The 19,912-nt window shown below is 41.3% G+C and overlaps 1 protein-coding gene across 8 annotated transcripts in view; it reads left to right on the top strand.

Annotated features, from left to right (window-relative positions):
- The window catches only part of TRPC6 (transient receptor potential cation channel subfamily C member 6), a 130,357-nt gene that overhangs the window by 93,348 nt on the left and 17,097 nt on the right, over positions 1-19,912 (top strand). For 5 of the 8 annotated variants that reach the window (XM_047070380.1, XM_047070373.1, XM_047070375.1 and 2 more), the window contains exons 4-10: positions 1,927-2,091; positions 7,054-7,270; positions 12,592-12,825; positions 14,727-14,991; positions 16,221-16,416; positions 17,425-17,628; positions 19,662-19,736. In XM_047070380.1, coding sequence (XP_046926336.1) covers positions 1,927-2,091; positions 7,054-7,270; positions 12,592-12,825; positions 14,727-14,991; positions 16,221-16,416; positions 17,425-17,628; positions 19,662-19,736 — 1,356 coding nt within the window. The remainder of the gene's footprint in view (positions 1-1,926; positions 2,092-7,053; positions 7,271-12,591; positions 12,826-14,726; positions 14,992-16,220; positions 16,417-17,424; positions 17,629-19,661; positions 19,737-19,912) is intronic. The other 3 variants (XM_047070381.1, XM_047070379.1, XM_047070377.1) reach the window with 2 other exon arrangements.

Raw genomic sequence — 19,912 nt, 5'->3', positions numbered from 1 at the left:
GGGGCTCACACTCACAAACCATGAGATCATGACCTGAGCCGAAACCAAGAGTCTGATGTTCAACCTACTGAGTCACCCAGGCACCCCTGTCTTCTCAATTCTTAATGGAGAGTAGTTCGTCTCCATTATATTACTCTCCACAAATTCGTATCTTGTACATCTTCACATTTCAGTAAATAAACATCCATCTCATCTTTTCAAAGGCTGTGTTGTTATATCACTATTTCATTTAACCAGCTTACTATTTAAGGGTGTTTATCACTTTCTTCAGGTTTTTGTTAATTTAAAACATTTGCTAAGTTTTCTTTAAAAACAGTGCACCAGTTTACATACATGCCAGAGGTGTATGAGAGGGCTTATTTTTTCTACTCACAATAGGTGTTATTAAATCTTACAACTCTGAGAAGATAAACATTGTTTCTTGTTTTAATGATCTTCGAGATGAGCCATCCTTAAGCATTTGTAGTTCTTTTAACCTTTCAACATTTTTTATCAATTTTTATTTTGCATTGTTGCTTTTTGTAGATTAAATAATGTTGCCCCCTGCCATATATTCTTTGTAGAAAATAAATATGTGAGAATTAAAAAATTCTGAAAAATAACAAGTAAAATTTAATTATAAAGTTTTGTTAATTGAAAGAATTTATGGCACAGAAATAAAAATACATCAGTGAATAGAATAGGCAGTCCAGAAACAGACCCATATACAAATGGGAGTTAATAAGTTTAGCATTGGAGGTCAGTGCAGAACAGATGGCATGCTGTTTTAAGAAAGTATTTAAACATCTGGGCCTGTAGGATTTCTCTTTCTTTCTCTCTCTTTCTCTCTTTTCTTTCTTTCTTTCTTTCTTTCTTTCTTTCTTTCTTTCTTTCTTTCTTTCTTTCTTTCTCTCTCTCTCTCTCTTTCTTTCTCTCTCTCTTTCTTTCTTTCTTTCTTTCCTTCTTTCTTTCTTTCTCTTTCTTTCTCTCTTTCTTTCTTTCCTTCTTTCTTTCTCTTTCTCTCTCTTTCTCCCTTTCTTTTTTCTTTCTTTCTTTCTTTCTCTCTCTCTCTCTCTCTCTTTCTTTCTTTCCTTCTTTCTTTCTTTTTCTTTCTTTCCTTCCTTCCTTCCTTCCTTCCTTCCTTCCTTCCTTCCTTCCTTCCTTCTTCTTAGAGAGAGAGAGCAGCAGGAGAGGGGCAGCGGGAGGAAGAGAGAATCCCAAGCAGGCTCCATGCTCAGCACAGAGCCCAGTGCAGGAATGCAGGGCTGGATCCCACAACTCTGGGATCATGATCTGAGTCGAGATCAAGAGTCTGATGCTTAACCAGTTGAGCCACCCAGGCACCCCTGGGCCAGTAGGATCTTTACATCACTGTTTCTAGATGGAAAATAACATATAAATGTAAAAGTCCTTATGTGAGGCATTTACGAATCTTTTTATAATATTAAATTTCAGAATTTTTTCTATACTTTCAAGGAAATCCCGTTAGTTATAAAGGAAAAATTTGAGGGGCGCCTGGGTGGCGCAGTCGGTTAAGCGTCCGACTTCAGCCAGGTCACGATCTCGCGGTCCGTGAGTTCGAGCCCCGCGTCGGGCTCTGGGCTGATGGCTCAGAGCCTGGAGCCTGTTTCCGATTCTGTGTCTCCCTCTCTCTCTGCCCCTCCCCCGTTCATGCTCTGTCTCTCTCTGTCCCAAAAATAAATAAACGTTGAAAAAAAAAAATTTAAAAAAGGAAAAATTTGATAAGTTAGAATCTTCGAATTTATATAATACATGTTAGAACCTCCTGCCGCCTTGCTTGATGCTTGTCAGCTAGATGTTCTATGTTTACTCTTTATATCTAACAGTAGTTTTCATGGGAAACCACAGAACAAAATATTTAGAATCCAAGAGTTGGTGGACTTTTCTTTAATCAAGCTATTAAATGTTTTGTCACTTCCCTGCTAGTTTGTAGCTCATCCAAACTGTCAACAGCAGCTTCTGTCCATATGGTATGAGAACCTCTCCGGTCTGCGGCAGCAGACCATGGCGGTTAAGTTTCTCGTGGTCCTGGCGGTTGCTGTCGGATTGCCCTTCCTGGCTCTCATTTACTGGTTTGCTCCATGCAGCAAGGTATGTCTGTGAAGCCTGGACCTTATCGTCACCTACAAGTAGGTCAAGCTGTGTATATCAGAGCCAGTTAACCAAGGAAAATTCTGTTTTCCAAATGAAAATTTCATAGATGTCAGAGTTGGGTTTAAATAATATTATTGATTTTAATATTACAAAAATGACATCTATTTGCTATAGGAAATAAGGGGAAAAGTGGGTAGAAAATTAACCTGCAATAGCACCACTGTTAAATTGAGAAAGAAAACCTAGTTACTCCGTTTCCATCCTCTCTGTAGGCATGTCTAATTCATATATGTTTTGAGGTTATAGTATGCATTGAGCACGTATTTCAAATATAATCCTAACTAAAAGATAAACATTTTTTTGTCTTTTATTCCTCCTTTGACAAAGTTTGAGATTAAAGTTATTTTTTTTTGTATTTATTTAGCTCATATTACCAGATAAATCTTAATCTAAATAAAGAAAAATCATGTAAATACTAATGTGATGCTTGGTTCAGTCAAGAATATTTACTTTAGGGATGGAGTAATCCGTAACTGGACCGCAAATCCATGTGCCCAGACTTTGGTGAAAATGTGTTCAGATGGATCCAGCCTTTCTTTGGTGTGATGGAACAAGTGTGAAACATGTGGACCTATCATTCTGTTAACAGGCACAGAATTGCATTGCCAAAATCTTATTCTTTCATGTTTTTGAAACCACATTTCTGTAATGTTTAAGTTTCAAATCTGAAAGTCAGACTGAAATAATTCTAGAGCTATGTGGCTGAAATGTCAGCTGGACCATCCGTGTGCTCTGTGAAAATGCCAGTTTGATATCTGCTGTTCTTAACGTGGGCCTGACTCATTTTCAAACTTTGTAACGCATGGATGCAAACACATGTATCCCCGTTACCAACATACTGTCTTCTTATTACATAGTCACATACTTGATGCTTTAGCTTAGGACCTTCCTAAGTGGTTTATAGGTGCAAGGCTTTCTACGGAGAGGGAACAACATTATTCTTTGTGGTGGCGATGATAGAAACCCGCTGGAAACTGGGCGTTTTCTCCTGAGGGTAAAAGCTATCGTTATACGTTGTTTTTCCTTTAAAAAGATAAGGCCCCAAAACTGAGCCTTTATAAGTAAAACATAAATGAGGAAAATAGTGAGATTTACTAGAATTAGAAATTTGCAGCGTAGATTTTCATCTAGAAAGGTACAGTTTTCTTTTTCCTCCCTTTTCACAGAAATGACAGATTTCACTTTGAAACAAAAATTCTGACCCATCCTTATGGGCACATGGGCTCCATCTATGCATTTACTGTCTCTTCTCTCTTTAACGTACATTTCCTGAGTCTTCAGAGATGTGAGCTGAATGAAGTATGTGGGGGTGGGGATGTTCTGAATTATCCTTGTTCACTGATTACCCTGTGCTCAGTAAAATTACAGTATCTTCCTGAACTGAGTATTTGTCCTTCTCCATATCCAGTGAGTTCTGAATGCCTTCCAGAATGCTCGCTGTTCTGACAGGAGACTATTTGGGGCAGTCTGTAGAATTTCTCAGATTTTGACTGAATCCCAATTAACCTGATTTCCTTTACGATTTTTTCTTCCCTGGTCATGTTTCTTTCTTGGCATCTGTTTTTCATCCTTGTGTAGGAACCTTGAGGCAAATAATTAAATTATAAGGACACTGTCAAGGTATTTTATTTTAATATCTAAAATCTATTTTACTGCCTGTTATTTAGCCTTTGAAGCATTATGATATAATCGATTTTCACAAATTTTCCCTTAGCAGTGAACATAAACATTATTCGCAGGTTATGGGGAAGATTGCTCAAAATTAATGCTTTTATTTAAAATATCATTTTAAATACTAAAAAATTTCCAATACATCCATGAAAATTAAGGCATCTAATTGCAAGCCTGTGCACCTTGACAGAGTCTGTTCCTGTTTAAATTTGGGTTTTCTTTCCTCAAGTCTGCTTTCTTCTTTCAGAAACTTTCTTTTCTTCACTTATTTTCTTTTAACACCATAACCCAAATATGTTTTATGGTCATTACAGTAAAAATAGGTCAGGGGTGCCTGGATGGCTCAGTCAGTTAAGCATCCGACTTTGTCTCAGGTCGTGATCTCATGGTCCATGAGTTCAAGCCCTGCATCAGGGGACTGACAGCTCAGAGTCTGCGGCTTGCTTTGGATTCGGTGTCTCCTTCTCTCTCTGCTCCTCCCTCCCTCCCTCTCTCTCTCTCAAAAATAAGTAAACATTAAAAAAATAATAAAATAAAATAAAAATAGGTCATGCTGTGATTTCAAACCATTTTAGCTTAAGCTATCTTCAAACTTTTCTGTTTCTATCGGTTTTTGGAGGTAGGTATTTAGTCATTAAAAATACTTGAAAAAAGTATAATATGTAATATTTAAAGCCAAGTATTTCTTTCAGTGCCTAACCTCAAAAATTTGTCAGGTGCATTAATTATTCACCTTATTCAATTGATTAGTGCCCTTCATTAACCTTATTAGAAATTTGTTTACATCCCACAATGTATAAATGACAAATTTTACTAAAATGGATAACTCACTTCAATTCTTAAAGTCCACTGAATGGTGCCAAAAATCTCCCTTAGTTAAAAGAGAAACAAAACTCTAAATGATTTGTAATAAGAAATAGAGGGTATGATAAATATCTGAACACACCATTTTAGTTTCCTGCCAATGAACTTTTTGTTTGCTTGTTGTTTGTTTGCTTTTTTCCCCTTTAAACCAGCATGTTTCATAACAGCAAAAATGCCTGGCTTGAGTCTCTTCTCCCCCTTCTGAATAAAATCAAGAAGGAGCCAATATTACATAAGGGCCACACCCCAGTGGAAGTGGGGAATCGCACACTCTGCCCTGAGGGACAGGACGCTGTCCAGGACAGTTCACCTCATGTCCCAGAGTGATCCAACCTGCTTATGCTCAACTCCATTTCTATCCCCAACCTCTGTAACAGTTCATATTTGTACAGAAACATAGTTGAGGACAGTGGGCAAAAGAAAATCAAACCTACTGTGTTACCCATTTGTGTTTGCTTTACACTTACTCAATTATTTGGGAGTTCTACTTAAACAGGATCTTAAAAAAACACACTGTTTGATTCAATCTAATGAGTATTCTTATGAAAGTAGGATTTTTAGACATTATTACAGCAGAGTTTTACAAAGTAACTTTGGATTGGCTCCGCAGTATATCTAAATATAGCCAGTTCTCTGGACCCATTGGCTTCAAGCTAGCTAGCTAGCTAGCTCGATCTAGATACAGTGAGATGAATACTTGTGTGCACATGCATTCTGATATTCTGCCATAAGATCCTAAATACCAAGAGAGAAGGGATTAAACTGTATGATTTATTTCAGCTTTAACTTTTATGGTTTTGAAAACCACATAAACAAGTAAAGTCTGTAGGAACAGAGAACGTTGATTATATTCCTTCCATTGTACTGTTTACCTTTTTTCAATATTAGAAGGAGCTTCTTTTTTTCTAGAAGAACTGACATATTTATGTACCTCAATGAAAAAACATGAAATTGTTTTGTAAGCCATATAGAGGCATTAACTCAGAAACAAGAACTGCTCTCAGGCTCCGGCCCCACCACGTATGAGCTGTGTGACTTTTAGGCCAGGGTCTGGACCTTTGTCAGCCTCTTCATCAACAACAGTGGCATTTTAGGGGCACCTGCTCTTGGAACCATTGTCATGGTGACATGAGTTCACAGAGTAAAGCCCTGAAAACAGTACTTGGCACAAACAAGTGCTGGCTAAGTGCTGGTGGTGTGTTTATCAGTTTACACATTTTTTCTGGAATAATAGGTTCGCTTGAAAGGCTGTTGGAAGTTATGAACCCTGTCCTAAGGAAGAGTCCTGTCCATACCTCCTGGGTGGCGGTTACCATCTTAGGGGGTGCGCAGAGCCCCTGAGACACATCTCGGACGCGAAGCATCCTTCTGCTGCAGCGAGGGGGATTTGTGCGTCTCAGAAGGAAACTAATCCGGGCCTGTAGCAGCACAAGAGCTTTCACTGCCCCCATAGTTCACACAGAGAGTCTGATTTTTACATAGTTTAGGAAATTTACTCATTGCCACTCAGCTAACGAGGGAAGGAAACTGGAACCTGACGTGAAAATTTTGGATTTTCAATCCAGTGTCTTTCCAGGATATTGTTCCGAATGTATAATGGGAACCGCCCTGCTGCCCTGTCCTCAGTGGGGATTTCTCTCCTTGGAATTGTTCACACAACACCTGCATTGCTTGCGTGTCCGTGAAACACGCAAGGGCAGCGAGCAAGGCCAACGTCGACCAAGGTCCAGGCAAAGTAGATTCAGTTCAGTAGTTTCACTGCTGCCTCCTCAGCACTTTGTACCTAGTAAGGTAGTTGGCTTAAAAAAATTCTTTTGATGTTTGTTTATTTTTGAGAATGAGAGAGACAGAGCATGAGCAGGGGAGGGGCAGAGAAAGAGGGAGACACAGAATCGCAAGCAGGCCCCAGGCTCTGAGCTGTCAGCACAGAGCCCGACGCGGGCCTTGAACCCGTGAACTGAGGGATCATGACCTGAGCTGAAGTCGGATGTCTAACCAACTGAGCCACCCAGGCGCCCAAGTAGTTTGCTTTTTATGAATGACGATGATACCATGCCCTGCCTTCTGTTGTAAAATACTATTTGTCAGAGTTATATAATATTTTTAGAACTTAAGTATCATTTAACACAAAAGTTAATTTATTTAAACATAAATCCAGAATAGCAGCATATATGGATGAGGGATGTGACCAGAATTCTAGCACAGCACAAAGAGTTGCTGTACTTTCATCAATTATATAAATCTACATAACCTTCTTAGGAGAATATTGCAGTATTCAGACATTTATTCTTGTGCACATGTGTGTGTGTGTTGCAAAGTGTACAAAACAAAGTTAAGGTTTTCTTTTGCTGTGCACTGTGGCAGATGGCGAAGATTATGCGCGGACCGTTCATGAAGTTTGTGGCACACGCTGCTTCCTTCACCATTTTTCTGGGGCTGCTGGTGATGAATGCTGCTGACAGATTTGAAGGCACCAAACTCCTTCCCAATGAAACCAGCACAGATAATGCAAAACAGCTGTTCAGGATGAAAACGTCCTGCTTCTCATGGATGGAGATGCTCATTATATCCTGGGTAATAGGTAAAGACCGATATTGTGTCATCTTTGTTTTGTTCTTTTTTTTTTTTTCACAGCTTAGCACTTTGAATGACACTGATTCCTTCACACATCAGCTATGCAAATACATTCCGCACGATACAGTGCATCATTTTCTGTTTTTAAAACACAGTTATCTCGGGTTCATTATTGGGGCACAGCTTTGTCACATGCCATGTGCTTTTTAAGTTTCCAAGAAAAACCCAGGAGGAAACAATAAGATAGTATTAATTGAATCCTGCCAGGGACGAAGTACTCCCATTCATGTTTTGGGAGAGCTAGGACTTCAGATGTCAAAACGACTGCATGATTTTATGTTGAGATGTAATGGAAACCAAAGCTAATAGTCATTCACATGTATTGAACATTTATTATGTACCAAGAACCGTTCAAAGCCCTTCACATGCCTGAACTCACACACTCTCCCTGCACCTCGGTTTTGTAATCTGTAACATGATACCAGCGTCTATTTACAATGTTCAGGTGAGGATTGAGTAATTTCCTTTAGATCTCCCAATGACAGGTGAGGCAGAGGGAAAGCAGTCTTAACTAATACACTATTTGTCATCGGAATCAATTGTACACATGGCTTGCCCTTAAACATAATGCAAACGAGAAAGGTATTTCAATCGGATTTTACGAATGAATAGATTAAATAGGCAAGTGGTGCCTTCGTTAGGTCAGGAGGATCCTGAGCTGAATGTGACCCAGTCCTTGCAGCCAGGAGAGTTAAGTGTGGGGGTCAGGTCAGTAAGTAAATCAATAATGAAAACCACTGAGACAGATACTGTAATTGAGACACGATTAGGGTACTGTGAATGTACACAGACTGGACATCTAAGTCTAGAATGGGGTGGGTTGTGGAAAGGGCAGAGAAGGCCTCCCTGCACGGTACCTTCCATCTAAGACTTTGGAGATGAGGTAGTGTTAGCTGGGCAGAAGGTTTTGGGGGAGTACGGACGCTACAAGGTGTGGAAACATTGCATGTGAAGCTAGGGCCTTAGGGTGCACCAGGCACCCTTAAAATGTAAGGAGTTAGGCAGGTGCCTTTGAGGGCATGGGTGATGGCAGACGGTGAGGCAAGATGGCTGAGGGTGGCTTTTGGCATTGGTGATGGCTCTGTCCCATGTTAGCCAGAGGACGGTGAGTATGGAGGCTGAGAGCCCACCGCTGGCTCCCTGAGAGCAGGGTGAGGGTGGAGACTCGGGCCTCGGGGAGTGGGTGGTGCACTGTGCCCATGGAGGGAGAGATGTGGACTCCGCCCTGGACCACTCAGCGGTGCTGCACTTCTCTGAGAGGGAGAGAACGGAGGGACGATCACCATTGGTGCCTGGAGAATGAGAAGCTGATGACTAAGTCTGGGTTGTAGTTGCCTTTGAAGTGCCCTGGGGATTTTCAGGCGAAGATGCCCACCAGATACTAGAAAATACAGCACCCCGGAGAAATAGGGATGAGGGCTTACCGTGTGAATTACATCACCGAGGGTAATTAAGCCTTGGATGAAGAAGAAGAGTGTGATTTTTCACTACTTCTTTTCCAATGTAACTGATATTTACCTTATATCACAGAACTCCAAGAAATAAATTACCTTCCAACTTAGAGCATTGGATTTAAAATAAGAACAGTCGTTTGGACACTGCCTTTATCTTAGTAAACTAACCGCCTATGTGCTAGTGTCTGTGTGTGTGTGTGAGTATAAAGTATGTAACACAGTGCTTGGCACGTAGGAGATGTTTAATAAATTTCAGGTAATTATGGTTATTAGACTTTTCATTGAGAGTGTCTGTTACTTTTATATAGGAGTGCTATTTCCTACTGAAAACAAGATAAGATTCTAGTTCAAGATGACACTTTGAAAACATTCAATTTTGTGTAAGGGGATTAGATATAATGAATGTTCATTTTTATCCTTTGTCACATATAATGCACCTCATACTAATATTATAAACATTAGAAGTTTTTCCCTTCTCACTTAGAAATCTAAACCAGGAATGTTATGTTAACTTTTAATGTTACGAATACATTTTCCTTAGAACTGCTGGCCCAGCACCCTTTCTACCTGAGATTCCCAGATTCGCTCACAGGGTCTGTTTAGAGGAAAAGCGAGAACAGGCAGCTTCAGCATTACGGCATTAGTCAGACTTGTGTGTTGGTTTCTGACGTGGATAATCGTTTTCTTCTTGGAGTTGTTCTGGAAAGAAAGCTGTCGCGCCTTCTGGAAATATTAGTAAGAAATGGCCTATTTGGGTCAGCTGGTGGGCTTGAGGCCTTCTATTGTTCGCAGAGGCAAATTTATCCAGTTTTTACTGGAGACAAACTTGGAATGCTGAATTATGGAACTGAGCTGCAGGAGAGCTTGATGAGGCTGACTGGCGAGCTGAGACCCCTGAGAGGGGGGTGCGGCAGGAACACAGTGGGGGAGACGTGCTGGGTGATGCCGATGTGCAAAGGTCCCGGGGGGCGCCGTGCGAGCCGTCTGTGTCCAGACCACATCTGAGTGCCACACGCGGGGGGGATGATGGAGCAGCTCTTGAGGAGCCTGGGAAAGACCACTCTGGAGGGTGGGGGTAAGAGGACCCTTATTTATTTGGAGAGCCTCATCTGAAGAGAAAGAAGATGAAATGGGGCTCAGGCTTCGTGGTAAACCGGCCTTTCCTGGGGAACAGACAGAATGAGCACACAGGTGGTTCTGTTTTGTTTCGAGACGTTTAGAGGCAGAGGGAGTTCGCTCATTCTCTGCTGTTGCGGCAGATCCACACTGAAGCGATTCTTCTGAAAACCCAGCTCTGGGACGGGCAGCCTTCGGCAGTCTGGCCACCTGTCTCCGGCTCGACACCCAGGTAGCAGTCTCCCCTGCCCCGAGAAGCTGCCCAGGCTGGGGGGTTCTCAGCTGTGCCTGGCAGCCCCCAGGGCTCCTTGGAGTGAACAGGACGGAAGCTTCCTTCAGGCAGACTAATTCACTGTGTTTTGTTTTTTAAGCTTTGGTAAGATGAGGTTTCATCAAGAATTCTGTGTCTGGAGAGGAAAGGTGGAGGGCAGGTGGGAGAGGAGGGGGAGAGCCTTCCTTTCCAGCCTTAGCTCTTCAACAGAACAAAGTAAGTTGGAAAGGTCTTGGTCTGACATTTGAGGCCCTTCAAAATCTGCCTCCTTCCCACCCGTCCAACCCTAAATGCCACGTCCCCACAAAAGCTGCAGTCCAGCAGGACGGAAGGCCCTACACAACTAGGCTGGATGGCGTTCAGAGGTGCCTCGGCCCCTGTGCTGCAGGCACTCCGCATTCCTGCAGCCTGCAGAGGGACAGCCTGGAGGAGGCTTCCCTCACTCCTGCTCACTGTGTGCCTGGGGGGTGTGTACCAGCACACAGGCAGGATTTCTTGTTTTAACCTGACCCACTGGCATAGGTGTGAATCCAGTCCTAGATCCCTCGGACCTTGGAAGCACTCAAGTAAGTAATGAAGTTGTCTTCCTCTGTGTGCGCAGAATGCCGGTTTTGAGAAAAGCCCACGGTAAGCTGTGTGTGGGCTCTGTGATAGAGGGTCATGACGAGCGTAAGGATGTGGGGCAGGTGCTTGCTGGGGAGGGGAGGAGATGAGTTTCAGCCGGGGGACTATGACAGACTTCTTAATGGAGGTAGGCTTGATCGATCGTTGGAGTTTGGGTTATATTTCTGCAGATGGCTCTAGAAGTAGGTACAATGTTGGAAAGAATATCTTAAAGGTAATGGTGTAAAGCAACATCTTGTTAACACAGTAACATCCTTTAAATTAAGCTAAAGTAGGGGCGCCTGGGTGGCTCAGTCGGTTAAGTGTCCGACTTCGGCTCAGGTCATGATCTCACGTTTCGTGGGGTCCAGCCCCGCACCGGGCTCTGTGCTGACAGCTCGGAGCCCGGAGCCTGCTTCCGATTCTGTGTCTCCCTCTCTCTCTGCCCCTCCCCCACTCGCACTCTGTCTGCCTCTATCTCAAAAATAAATAAACCTTAAAAAAAATGAGAAAAAAAGATAAAGTATGTGCCAGTCATAGAAAATTTAAAATGGTAAGTGCTCAATAAATATTAGGTGTTATTTTTTCCAAGTGCCACATGCCCTGTGCATTTTACACGCATTATTTAAGTGTTAAAACAACCCTATGAGGTAGATACAAACCACTGTCATCCCCATTTTGCAAACCGAGCTTTAGAAAGTTTAAATAATGTGCCAAAGATCACACTGCCAATGAGTGGACGAACGGGGTCCCAAGCCATGGCACTCCGATCCCAAACCTGTGCTCCTAAGCAGCATGCTGACTTCTTGTGAGAGTGTAGTGTCTTTACTACTCCACCAGCAGGAGGTGACCATAAATAATATGCTCCTGTGACTCTGTGCAGTCCTATATGGTGCTGGTTTTAAACATAAAGTCGTAGACTCTATGACACTTTTTACTCCTTTACCTAGCATGTCTAAATGTTTATGCCATAAACATTTTCCAACAAGTCTTAGGCTGTCCAAGAAACACAGGCAGAGACAGGGTTAAATGCCAACAGTTTTGCTAAAGGGCGTTCACTGAGAGGGAATGGGGAGGGGAGTGAGGAAGGGTTCAGGGGCTGTCAGACGGGGGAGGCAAGTCTGATCCTGAGGTAAGAGGGCAGGGAGGGAAGGTCTGATACAAGCATCTCAGATGTCTATTCAGTCTGAGGGCAGGTCAGCAAAGCTGGCAGGAAATACTTGAGCCGAAGTCAGGCATCGGAGAAGCCCAGGGTCTCCCAAGAAGGGGTACCTTCAGTCACCAGCTGGAAGCAGCCTTTGGGAAGCATGGCCTTGGGGGAAAAGTGCCCACGGTTCCAGAATGCGGTTGTTGAGGCCCTTAGCCAATTAAATTCCTGTAGTTGGAGGTCTGTGAGGTCTGTCCTTGTGGCCACTACTCCATAGTAATTAAAATATATATTAAATGGCTGCATAATACTCCATCTGGGGAAGTCCACGATCACTTAGGTTTTATCTGTGTGAGCAGGTGTGTTTGGATGTTTTGGTTATTATGAAGAGTCCACCGTGAACATCTCATAAATACACTTGTTATGTATAGGATCGATGGATACCAAAGATTGTTTGGACACGCTTGAACCTTGTCAGATTGCTTTTAGGTGATGCACTGATACTGCTGGACTGTGGCTTTTGTGGGGACGTGGCATTTAGGGTTGGACGGGTGGGAAGAGGCCAGATTTTGAAGGGCTTCAAATGTCAGGCCAAGACCTCTCAAACTTTGTTTTGTTGAAGAGCTAAGGCTGGAATGAAATTGAATTGGGTCTATTTTAACCCCTTTCCAATGCAGGCATGATATGGGCCGAATGTAAAGAAATTTGGACGGAAGGCCCCAAGGAATACTTGTTTGAGTTGTGGAATATGCTTGATTTTGGTATGCTGGCGATCTTTGCTGCATCATTCATTGCGAGATTCATGGCATTTTGGCATGCTTCCAAAGCCCAACACATCATTGATGCAAATGATACTTTGAAGGACTTGACCAAAGTCACACTGGGAGACAATGTGAAGTATTACAATTTGGGTGAGTTTGTAGTGCACAGTCAACTTAAGTTAATAGATATGCAGAGTTTTCTGATGAAAGGAAGTGACTAGTAGCTTGGCTCCTGCTCAGTTCTCACAGAACTACTGGCATCTTCAGAAGCATCTGTGTGAAGACGTGTGCTTTTGGCTTCTCCCTTCCTGATCTCCTTGCCGGCTGGATGCCTCCCACTCTCTCTCCTCGATCAGTTGACAACTACCAAACTCCACTGGGAATGCCTGTCTTAGGTCTTAGATTTTTTGTTCTTCTTGTCTGGTAAAAACAGTACACATTTGAGTACCATTTCCATTCAAAACACATAAACTGTGTGACAGCAAGGGAGCTGCTGGTGTCTCTGGATGGCTCCTGATACACGACACCACAGTTTCCCTGCCAGGCTTCGAACCTGCCAGGCAGATGAGAAACAAAACAAAGCGATAGAGGCTGGAGCGTGGCCTCTAATACCAATCAAGTTCCAGGCAGATGACAGAGTCCTGGGTCTCCTAGCCAAGGGGCTCGGTGAAATTTCCCTCCAGAATCAGGCAGGTGCATCCTTTGGTCTCTGGACAACATGGGTAGGGCAGTCCCCCCCAAGGCAGGAATGGCAGCCAATGGTGGTGTGAGGTCCCTTAGCGGAGGAGCAGAGGAGGGTGGAGCCGAAGCAACTGCGCTCGCTTATCTGCTGTCCCAAAATAGGAGTCAGATGAGGTGATCCACCTCAGGGTGGGGGAGGGCGAGGAAAGAGATGCCTTTGTTTGCTGAGGGAAGACCCTTCCTTGAAGAGACCTAGTGGGTGGAGAATAGACCCCTTGTCGGTACTTACTATAATGCTCCGATAAGAAATCTGTTAACATTCAGTTGACATCTCCGTGGGTTTGTTGGCTGGATCACATAGAGATCTTTGTATTTTTAAAATATTTACTTTAATGTTTAATACTTTTTCATATACAGAATTCTAAAAAGTCAAAGCTATCCATACATTGTACTAACTTACTGTAAAAAAGGAAACTGCTTTTATTAGTTTCTTGTATCCTTTACTAATTTTACTTCCCAACAAATAAGCAAATACAAATCAGCAAATCATGTTTTTCCTCTTTCTTACGCATTGTTTTGCATTTTTCCTCATAATGGTTTCTTAATTGGGTTTTGATGAACCCAATGAACTATTGGGTGAGCTATTGGGTGAACTAACCCAATGAACTAATATTGGGTGAACTATTGATGAACTAATATAATAATGCCAGAAAATTTTTAAAAATGAATAATTACTACATTTTTATGGTAAAAATACTTATTTGAGTGATCAATAAAAATGACTTCTAGTTGAAATAACTGCACTTTGCAAGCCCCAAATTGCATTATAGTGTAATTATAAGTTTAAGATTAAATAATTAATGCTACCAATTATGGAGCACCAAGCACTTCCTGAACACTGACTATCCATTGACTTAATGAATTTGCAAGTAGATGAGAGAAGATGGAGTGGTATTGTCTCATTTTTAAAGATGGGAAAATGAAAGTAAGAAAAGTTAAATAATTGTACCTGTTCTTCTGGTAGGGATGTGTGTGCACGTGTGCGCGCGCGTGCGCACGCACACACACACACACACACACACACACACACATACACTGGAATTTTTTTCATATGCTGAGTCCCTAGTTTTAGCTCTTAACCATTTTGCTGTATGCTTATGGAAAATTGCCGGCAGACCAGGGGGCTCATTTTCTCAGTATATTCAGAAGCTCCCATATACCTGACCCTTATAGAAGCCCTGTAAGATAACAGATTTCCTTTAGAGACTTGATGGCTAATGTAATTATATTTCTTTAGTAGCAGAAAAGAAGTTGCCTGAGTAAACAACTTAAAGAAACTCATGATAACTCTTGTGTTTTCTCTTTCCTAGCCAGGATAAAGTGGGACCCCTCTGATCCTCAAATTATATCTGAAGGTCTTTATGCAATTGCTGTAGTTCTAAGTTTCTCAAGAATAGCTTATATTTTACCAGCCAATGAAAGCTTTGGACCTCTGCAGATATCACTTGGAAGAACAGTGAAGGACATCTTCAAGTTCATGGTCATATTCATCATGGTGTTTGTGGCCTTTATGATTGGAATGTTCAACCTCTACTCCTACTACATTGGTGCAAAACAAAATGAAGCTTTCACAACGTATGTCATCTTGGATGTTTTGATGATGGAGACTGCAGATTAATTATAGGATAGCTTAAATGTGTTCATATGTGTCTATGGGATAGACAATGTTTCAGTGAAGACTTCCATCTCCAGTTTCTCTTTAGCAATGAGAGAGGATTTTTAAATTAATTGGAAGAACTTGAAAATATAGGCACCTTCCTACCATTAAGCAATACTAGTTAACATTTTTAGTGCCAGTTCTTCTGGGAAAATACCTCACTCACAACCTTTCATTATCTCTATTTCACAAAAAGAAGAAACAAAGCTCAGAAAAGTTAAATAATTTGCTGAATTTCACAGAGATGCTAGCGTATGGACAAGCCAGGCTGTATGTAACCTCTTGTCCATGACTCTGGAATGCGTGTTCCTACTTGGACAGCCTTCTCATTAGAGGCTCTTGGGGGGTGGTGCACAGGGAGAACAGCTTCTTTCCTAATTCATTTTGTCAGATCTTCTCATTGAGAAGATCCTGGTTATCAACCCCAGTTTCGACTGAGGTTCACCACGGCCACAGTGGTTTTTTGTAAAATATGCTTAGAATAGATTACTCCGATGTTAGGTGGTCCGTGTTCCAATATGAAGCATCAACTGAAGCATAACCTGTTGTTAGCCCTGTTCTCATAAAGTGCAGTTTATCAGAGAAATGAAACCAGCTGGGTTAAGCTGGGCTTAGCATTGGTCAGTAATTATGTGTAAAGCATTGAAATTCCTACCTAAGACTTGTCAGTGATTTTGGTCACAGCGTCTATGTTTATATTGTCATATTTTCCTTAAGACACACACTGTTATTATCTAATTATTGGATGTGAGTAGAAGTATAGATGAGCAGGAAACCTAATAAGACTCTAACATTGTATTATTTTTATTAAGTAATACATTTAACACTCCATTACCAAAGCTATGGATTACTTATGTTAGTATCTGTGGTTATGAATTTATGTTAATAACATTTATTGAGTGCCTATTATGTGCCAGATACTGAGCTGACTGGTTCATATGCACAGTATGACTTCAGCCCTGCAACCTTCTGGGAAATAAAACCTATTGTATTCATTTTACAGAAAGGAAAACCGAGGTTCATAGAAGTAAAGGATTTTCTCATGAATATTTAGTAATTTGCAAACACACAATCAGCTCACTTTTATTATGGTGTTATTGTCATTTATACACTGTATTATTTCCTTTCTCTCTTTATTTTTCCCCAGAGTTGAGGAGAGTTTTAAGACACTGTTCTGGGCTATATTTGGACTTTCTGAAGTGAAGTCGGTGGTCATCAACTATAATCACAAATTCATTGAAAATATCGGTTATGTTCTTTATGGAGTCTATAATGTCACAATGGTCATTGTTTTGTTAAATATGTTAATTGCAATGATCAACAGTTCATTCCAGGAAATTGAGGTATGATTTCTGTACATGTGTATAGTCTGTGACTACATGTTTTAACTTACGCCAGGCATCAACTCCTCATTGGTGGTGAAAATATTGGCTGTGTTTCCTTTTGTTCTTTGCCTGTTTCATATAGTTGTTTGTCCAGTAATCTAGAAAATTTTAACTCTTTGGTTCCAAATGCAACATCAATGTGTGTGGTGGGTAGTAGGTCATAAGGAGGAGAAATGTCAGATTCATTATTGTTTTTTATTTTTATTTTTATTTTTTTTTTTTTAATTTTTTTTTTCAACGTTTATTTATTTTTGGGACAGAGAGAGACAGAGCATGAACGGGGGAGGGGCAGAGAGAGAGGGAGACACAGAATCAGAAACAGGCTCCAAGCTCTGAGCCATCAGCCCAGAGCCTGACGCGGGGCTCGAACTCCCGGACCGCGAGATCGTGACCTGGCTGAAGTCGGACGCTTAACCGACTGCGCCAACCAGGCGCCCCTCATTATTGTTTTTTAAAAAAAACCTTAGAAATACTATATCAGCTTGAATTTACATTTTATTTTTAAAAATTGTTGCTTACAAATACCACCAGTGTTCAAATCTTTTTTGTAGTGATTTTCGAAAGTGACCATTTCTCGAATCTGGAGTGGTAATACAAACTTTTATTCCAGAAATTTTGGAATGTGTCCCAAAGTAATCAAACTTATGATCTTGTGTCGAACAAAAGAGTGAATAATTTTTCATAGTGTTCTTTTCAGAATGTAGAAAAATCCATTTATACCTTTCAGGGTGTTTATAAACATAAGCACATTCTGAGATCTGTAGTTCTCTAAGCCTGATAAAATTTCAGACAGATTTTGGAGAGAGTGTGAGTAGAACCTTAACATTAAAAAAATCTTGGAGTGGTGTTTGGGGCCTGAGAGTGTTTGCAGGCACCATTGCTCCTGCCTAGGTACACAGTGTGGGTCGCATCGCAGTAATTCAGTTTTCACATCTCTCTGCTGAACTGACATGTGTGTTTGCACAGGACGATGCTGATGTCGAGTGGAAATTTGCAAGGGCCAAGCTTTGGTTTTCCTACTTTGAAGAGGGGAGAACATTACCTGTTCCCTTCAACCTGGTGCCAAGTCCAAAGTCCCTGTTTTATCTCTTACTGAGGCTTAAAAAATGGATTTCTGAGATGTTCCAGGCCCATAAAAAAGGTTTCCAGGAGGATGCAGAGATGAACAAGGTAATTTGACTTGATAATTTAAAATTATGTTTTTAAATGCTAGGATCATTTAAAAGAAGTGATCCATGATGACACGTCCGATCATTGCCAAATGAGCACAGTCCTTTGGCTTGTATCTACTTGAGAGGAACACTTTGGACATTTCCTACTTAAAAGAATACAGGAAAAATTCATGAAATGTAACTGTAATAATGTATTACATTGTCTGTAGAGGGTACTTGAAAGGAGAGGTATTGTGGCCCCATTTTTGCTGTTGTGGCCACAAGCCCCACCTCATGTTCAGTTCACACAGCCTGGTAAAGCATCAGTAGCTTGGGGGAATTTGACAGACTCTACCTTCTTCACTGAAAACTTAGAAATCAATTACTCACATGTAATGTGTGAGTCTAGGCTTGGCATTAAGTAGTTCAAGGAAGAAAGATCTAGGGGTATTAACTGGAAACAGTTATGCAGGAAGCAATCTTAAGAAACATAGAAGAGGTGCAGTGTTTAGATGAGGGTTAGCAGTATATTCAGAAGTGTGGAAAGTTGTGTGCCACTGTGTGTGGAGGAGGGGCAGTTACCCTGTGCAGGAACTCTGCTGGTGCAGAACCACATCCAGGAGAAGCAATGAGAGATGGATGCATTCAGAGGAGAAGGGCCAGCATGGGAACAGGTGCATGTAAGGCGTCATATGATGGGGAGTTGAAGGACTTGGGGATTACGTCCAAAAAAGGAGGATTGAAGGGGAACAAGGCGAATATCTTTAGAACTCTCAGTTTTGACTAGGGGGTATACTTGTTTTTTGTCCCTTCAAAAACAGGGAGAGATGCCATGGGCAAAAGTTGCAAATAGTTCAGCTGTAGTTCTATTTAAAAACAAACTTGTCGCAACAACATCTGTCCAGGGGCTCCTGGGTGGCTCAGTCGGCTGAGGGTCCAACTTCAGCTCAGATCATGATCTTGAGGTTCGTGAGTTTGAGCCCCACATTGGGCTCTGTGCTGACAGCTTGGAGCCTGGAGCCTGCTTCATATTCTGTGTCTCTCTCTCTCTGCCCCTCACCTATTCACGCTGTCTCTCTCTCTCAAAAATAAGTAAACATTAACAAAATCAAAGAAAATATCTGTCTAACAGAGTGGGCTGTCTTGCAAAGTAGTAAGTTCCCCATCATTGCATGTAATCAATAAATGCTGAATGACCAATATTAGGAATTTATAGAAGATATTCCAACGGTGAGTGGGCAGTTGAGCCAAATGATCGTAAAAGTTTCTAGCCATTCTATCACTGAGAGAAAAGGAAATATTCTAATTCCTGCTCTGCTTGCCGCTCACCATTTGGGGTTCTCAAATAAATAATAAACTCTCCGAGCTTTAGTTTCTTCAACTGTACTATGGGAATAAAAATTATATCTACGTCATAAAGATCAAATGAGTATATAAAAGGACCTTGAGAATTATAATTTTTTTAATGTTTATTTATTTTTGAGAGAGACAGAGACAGAATGCAAGTGGGTTTGGGCAGAGAGAGAGGGAGGCACGGAATCTGAAGCAGGCTCCAGGCTCTGAGCTGTCGGCACAGAGCCTGATGCAGGGCTTGAACTCACGAGCTGTGAGATCATGACCTGAGCCGAAGTAGGACGCTTGACCGACTGAGCCACCCGGGCGCCCCAGGACCTTGAGAATTATAAAACCTGCTTTAAATGTAGTTATTACTATACTGTGTGAAATTTTGGAGAAACAGGCCATCTATAGCACTCTTCTGGATGTCTAACTTCTAGAACTCAGTGGGTTGATGGCAGGAATGTCCCTCCCTTTACTTAATACTCCTTTACTTACATTAATTAGTGGAGTTTACAGTTCTGATGGAACAGCAACCTGAGAGAATTCATTGTTCTCACCAATGGGAAGCACCCAATAAGAACGTTTCTCTTCTTGAAACTTGCTACAGAATCAGACCAGATGGCTTTTAAGATATGGAATAAAGAATGAAATTGTTTTTGTAATTCTAAATGAAGAATTAGCAATTGTACTCATCTTACTATCTATTTTTAAAAGAGAAATGAAGAAAAGAAATTTGGAATTTGGGGAAGTCATGAAGACCTTTCAAAATTATCCCTTGACAAAAAACAGGTAAGCTCATATTTGAAAACATGAAGTCATATGTGTGTCCAGGCTTATCTTTTCAGAAAAAAGGACAAATGTTCAGAAGCAATTTCAAGAAACAGGTAATATATACATTAAAGATTTTAATTGTGTTAATAATGCCTCAAAGATCTGTTATTGAGTGATGGAAATAAGCTTATGTC

This window comes from Lynx rufus, unplaced genomic scaffold (genome assembly GCF_022079265.1).
Source record: "Lynx rufus isolate CCGP_SWC_20201006 ecotype Redwood Valley unplaced genomic scaffold, mLynRuf1.p SCAF_9, whole genome shotgun sequence".
NCBI lineage: Eukaryota > Metazoa > Chordata > Mammalia > Carnivora > Felidae > Lynx > Lynx rufus.
The sequence above is the reverse complement of the archived record's forward strand: the minus strand, read 5'-3'. Positions and strand labels throughout refer to the sequence as shown.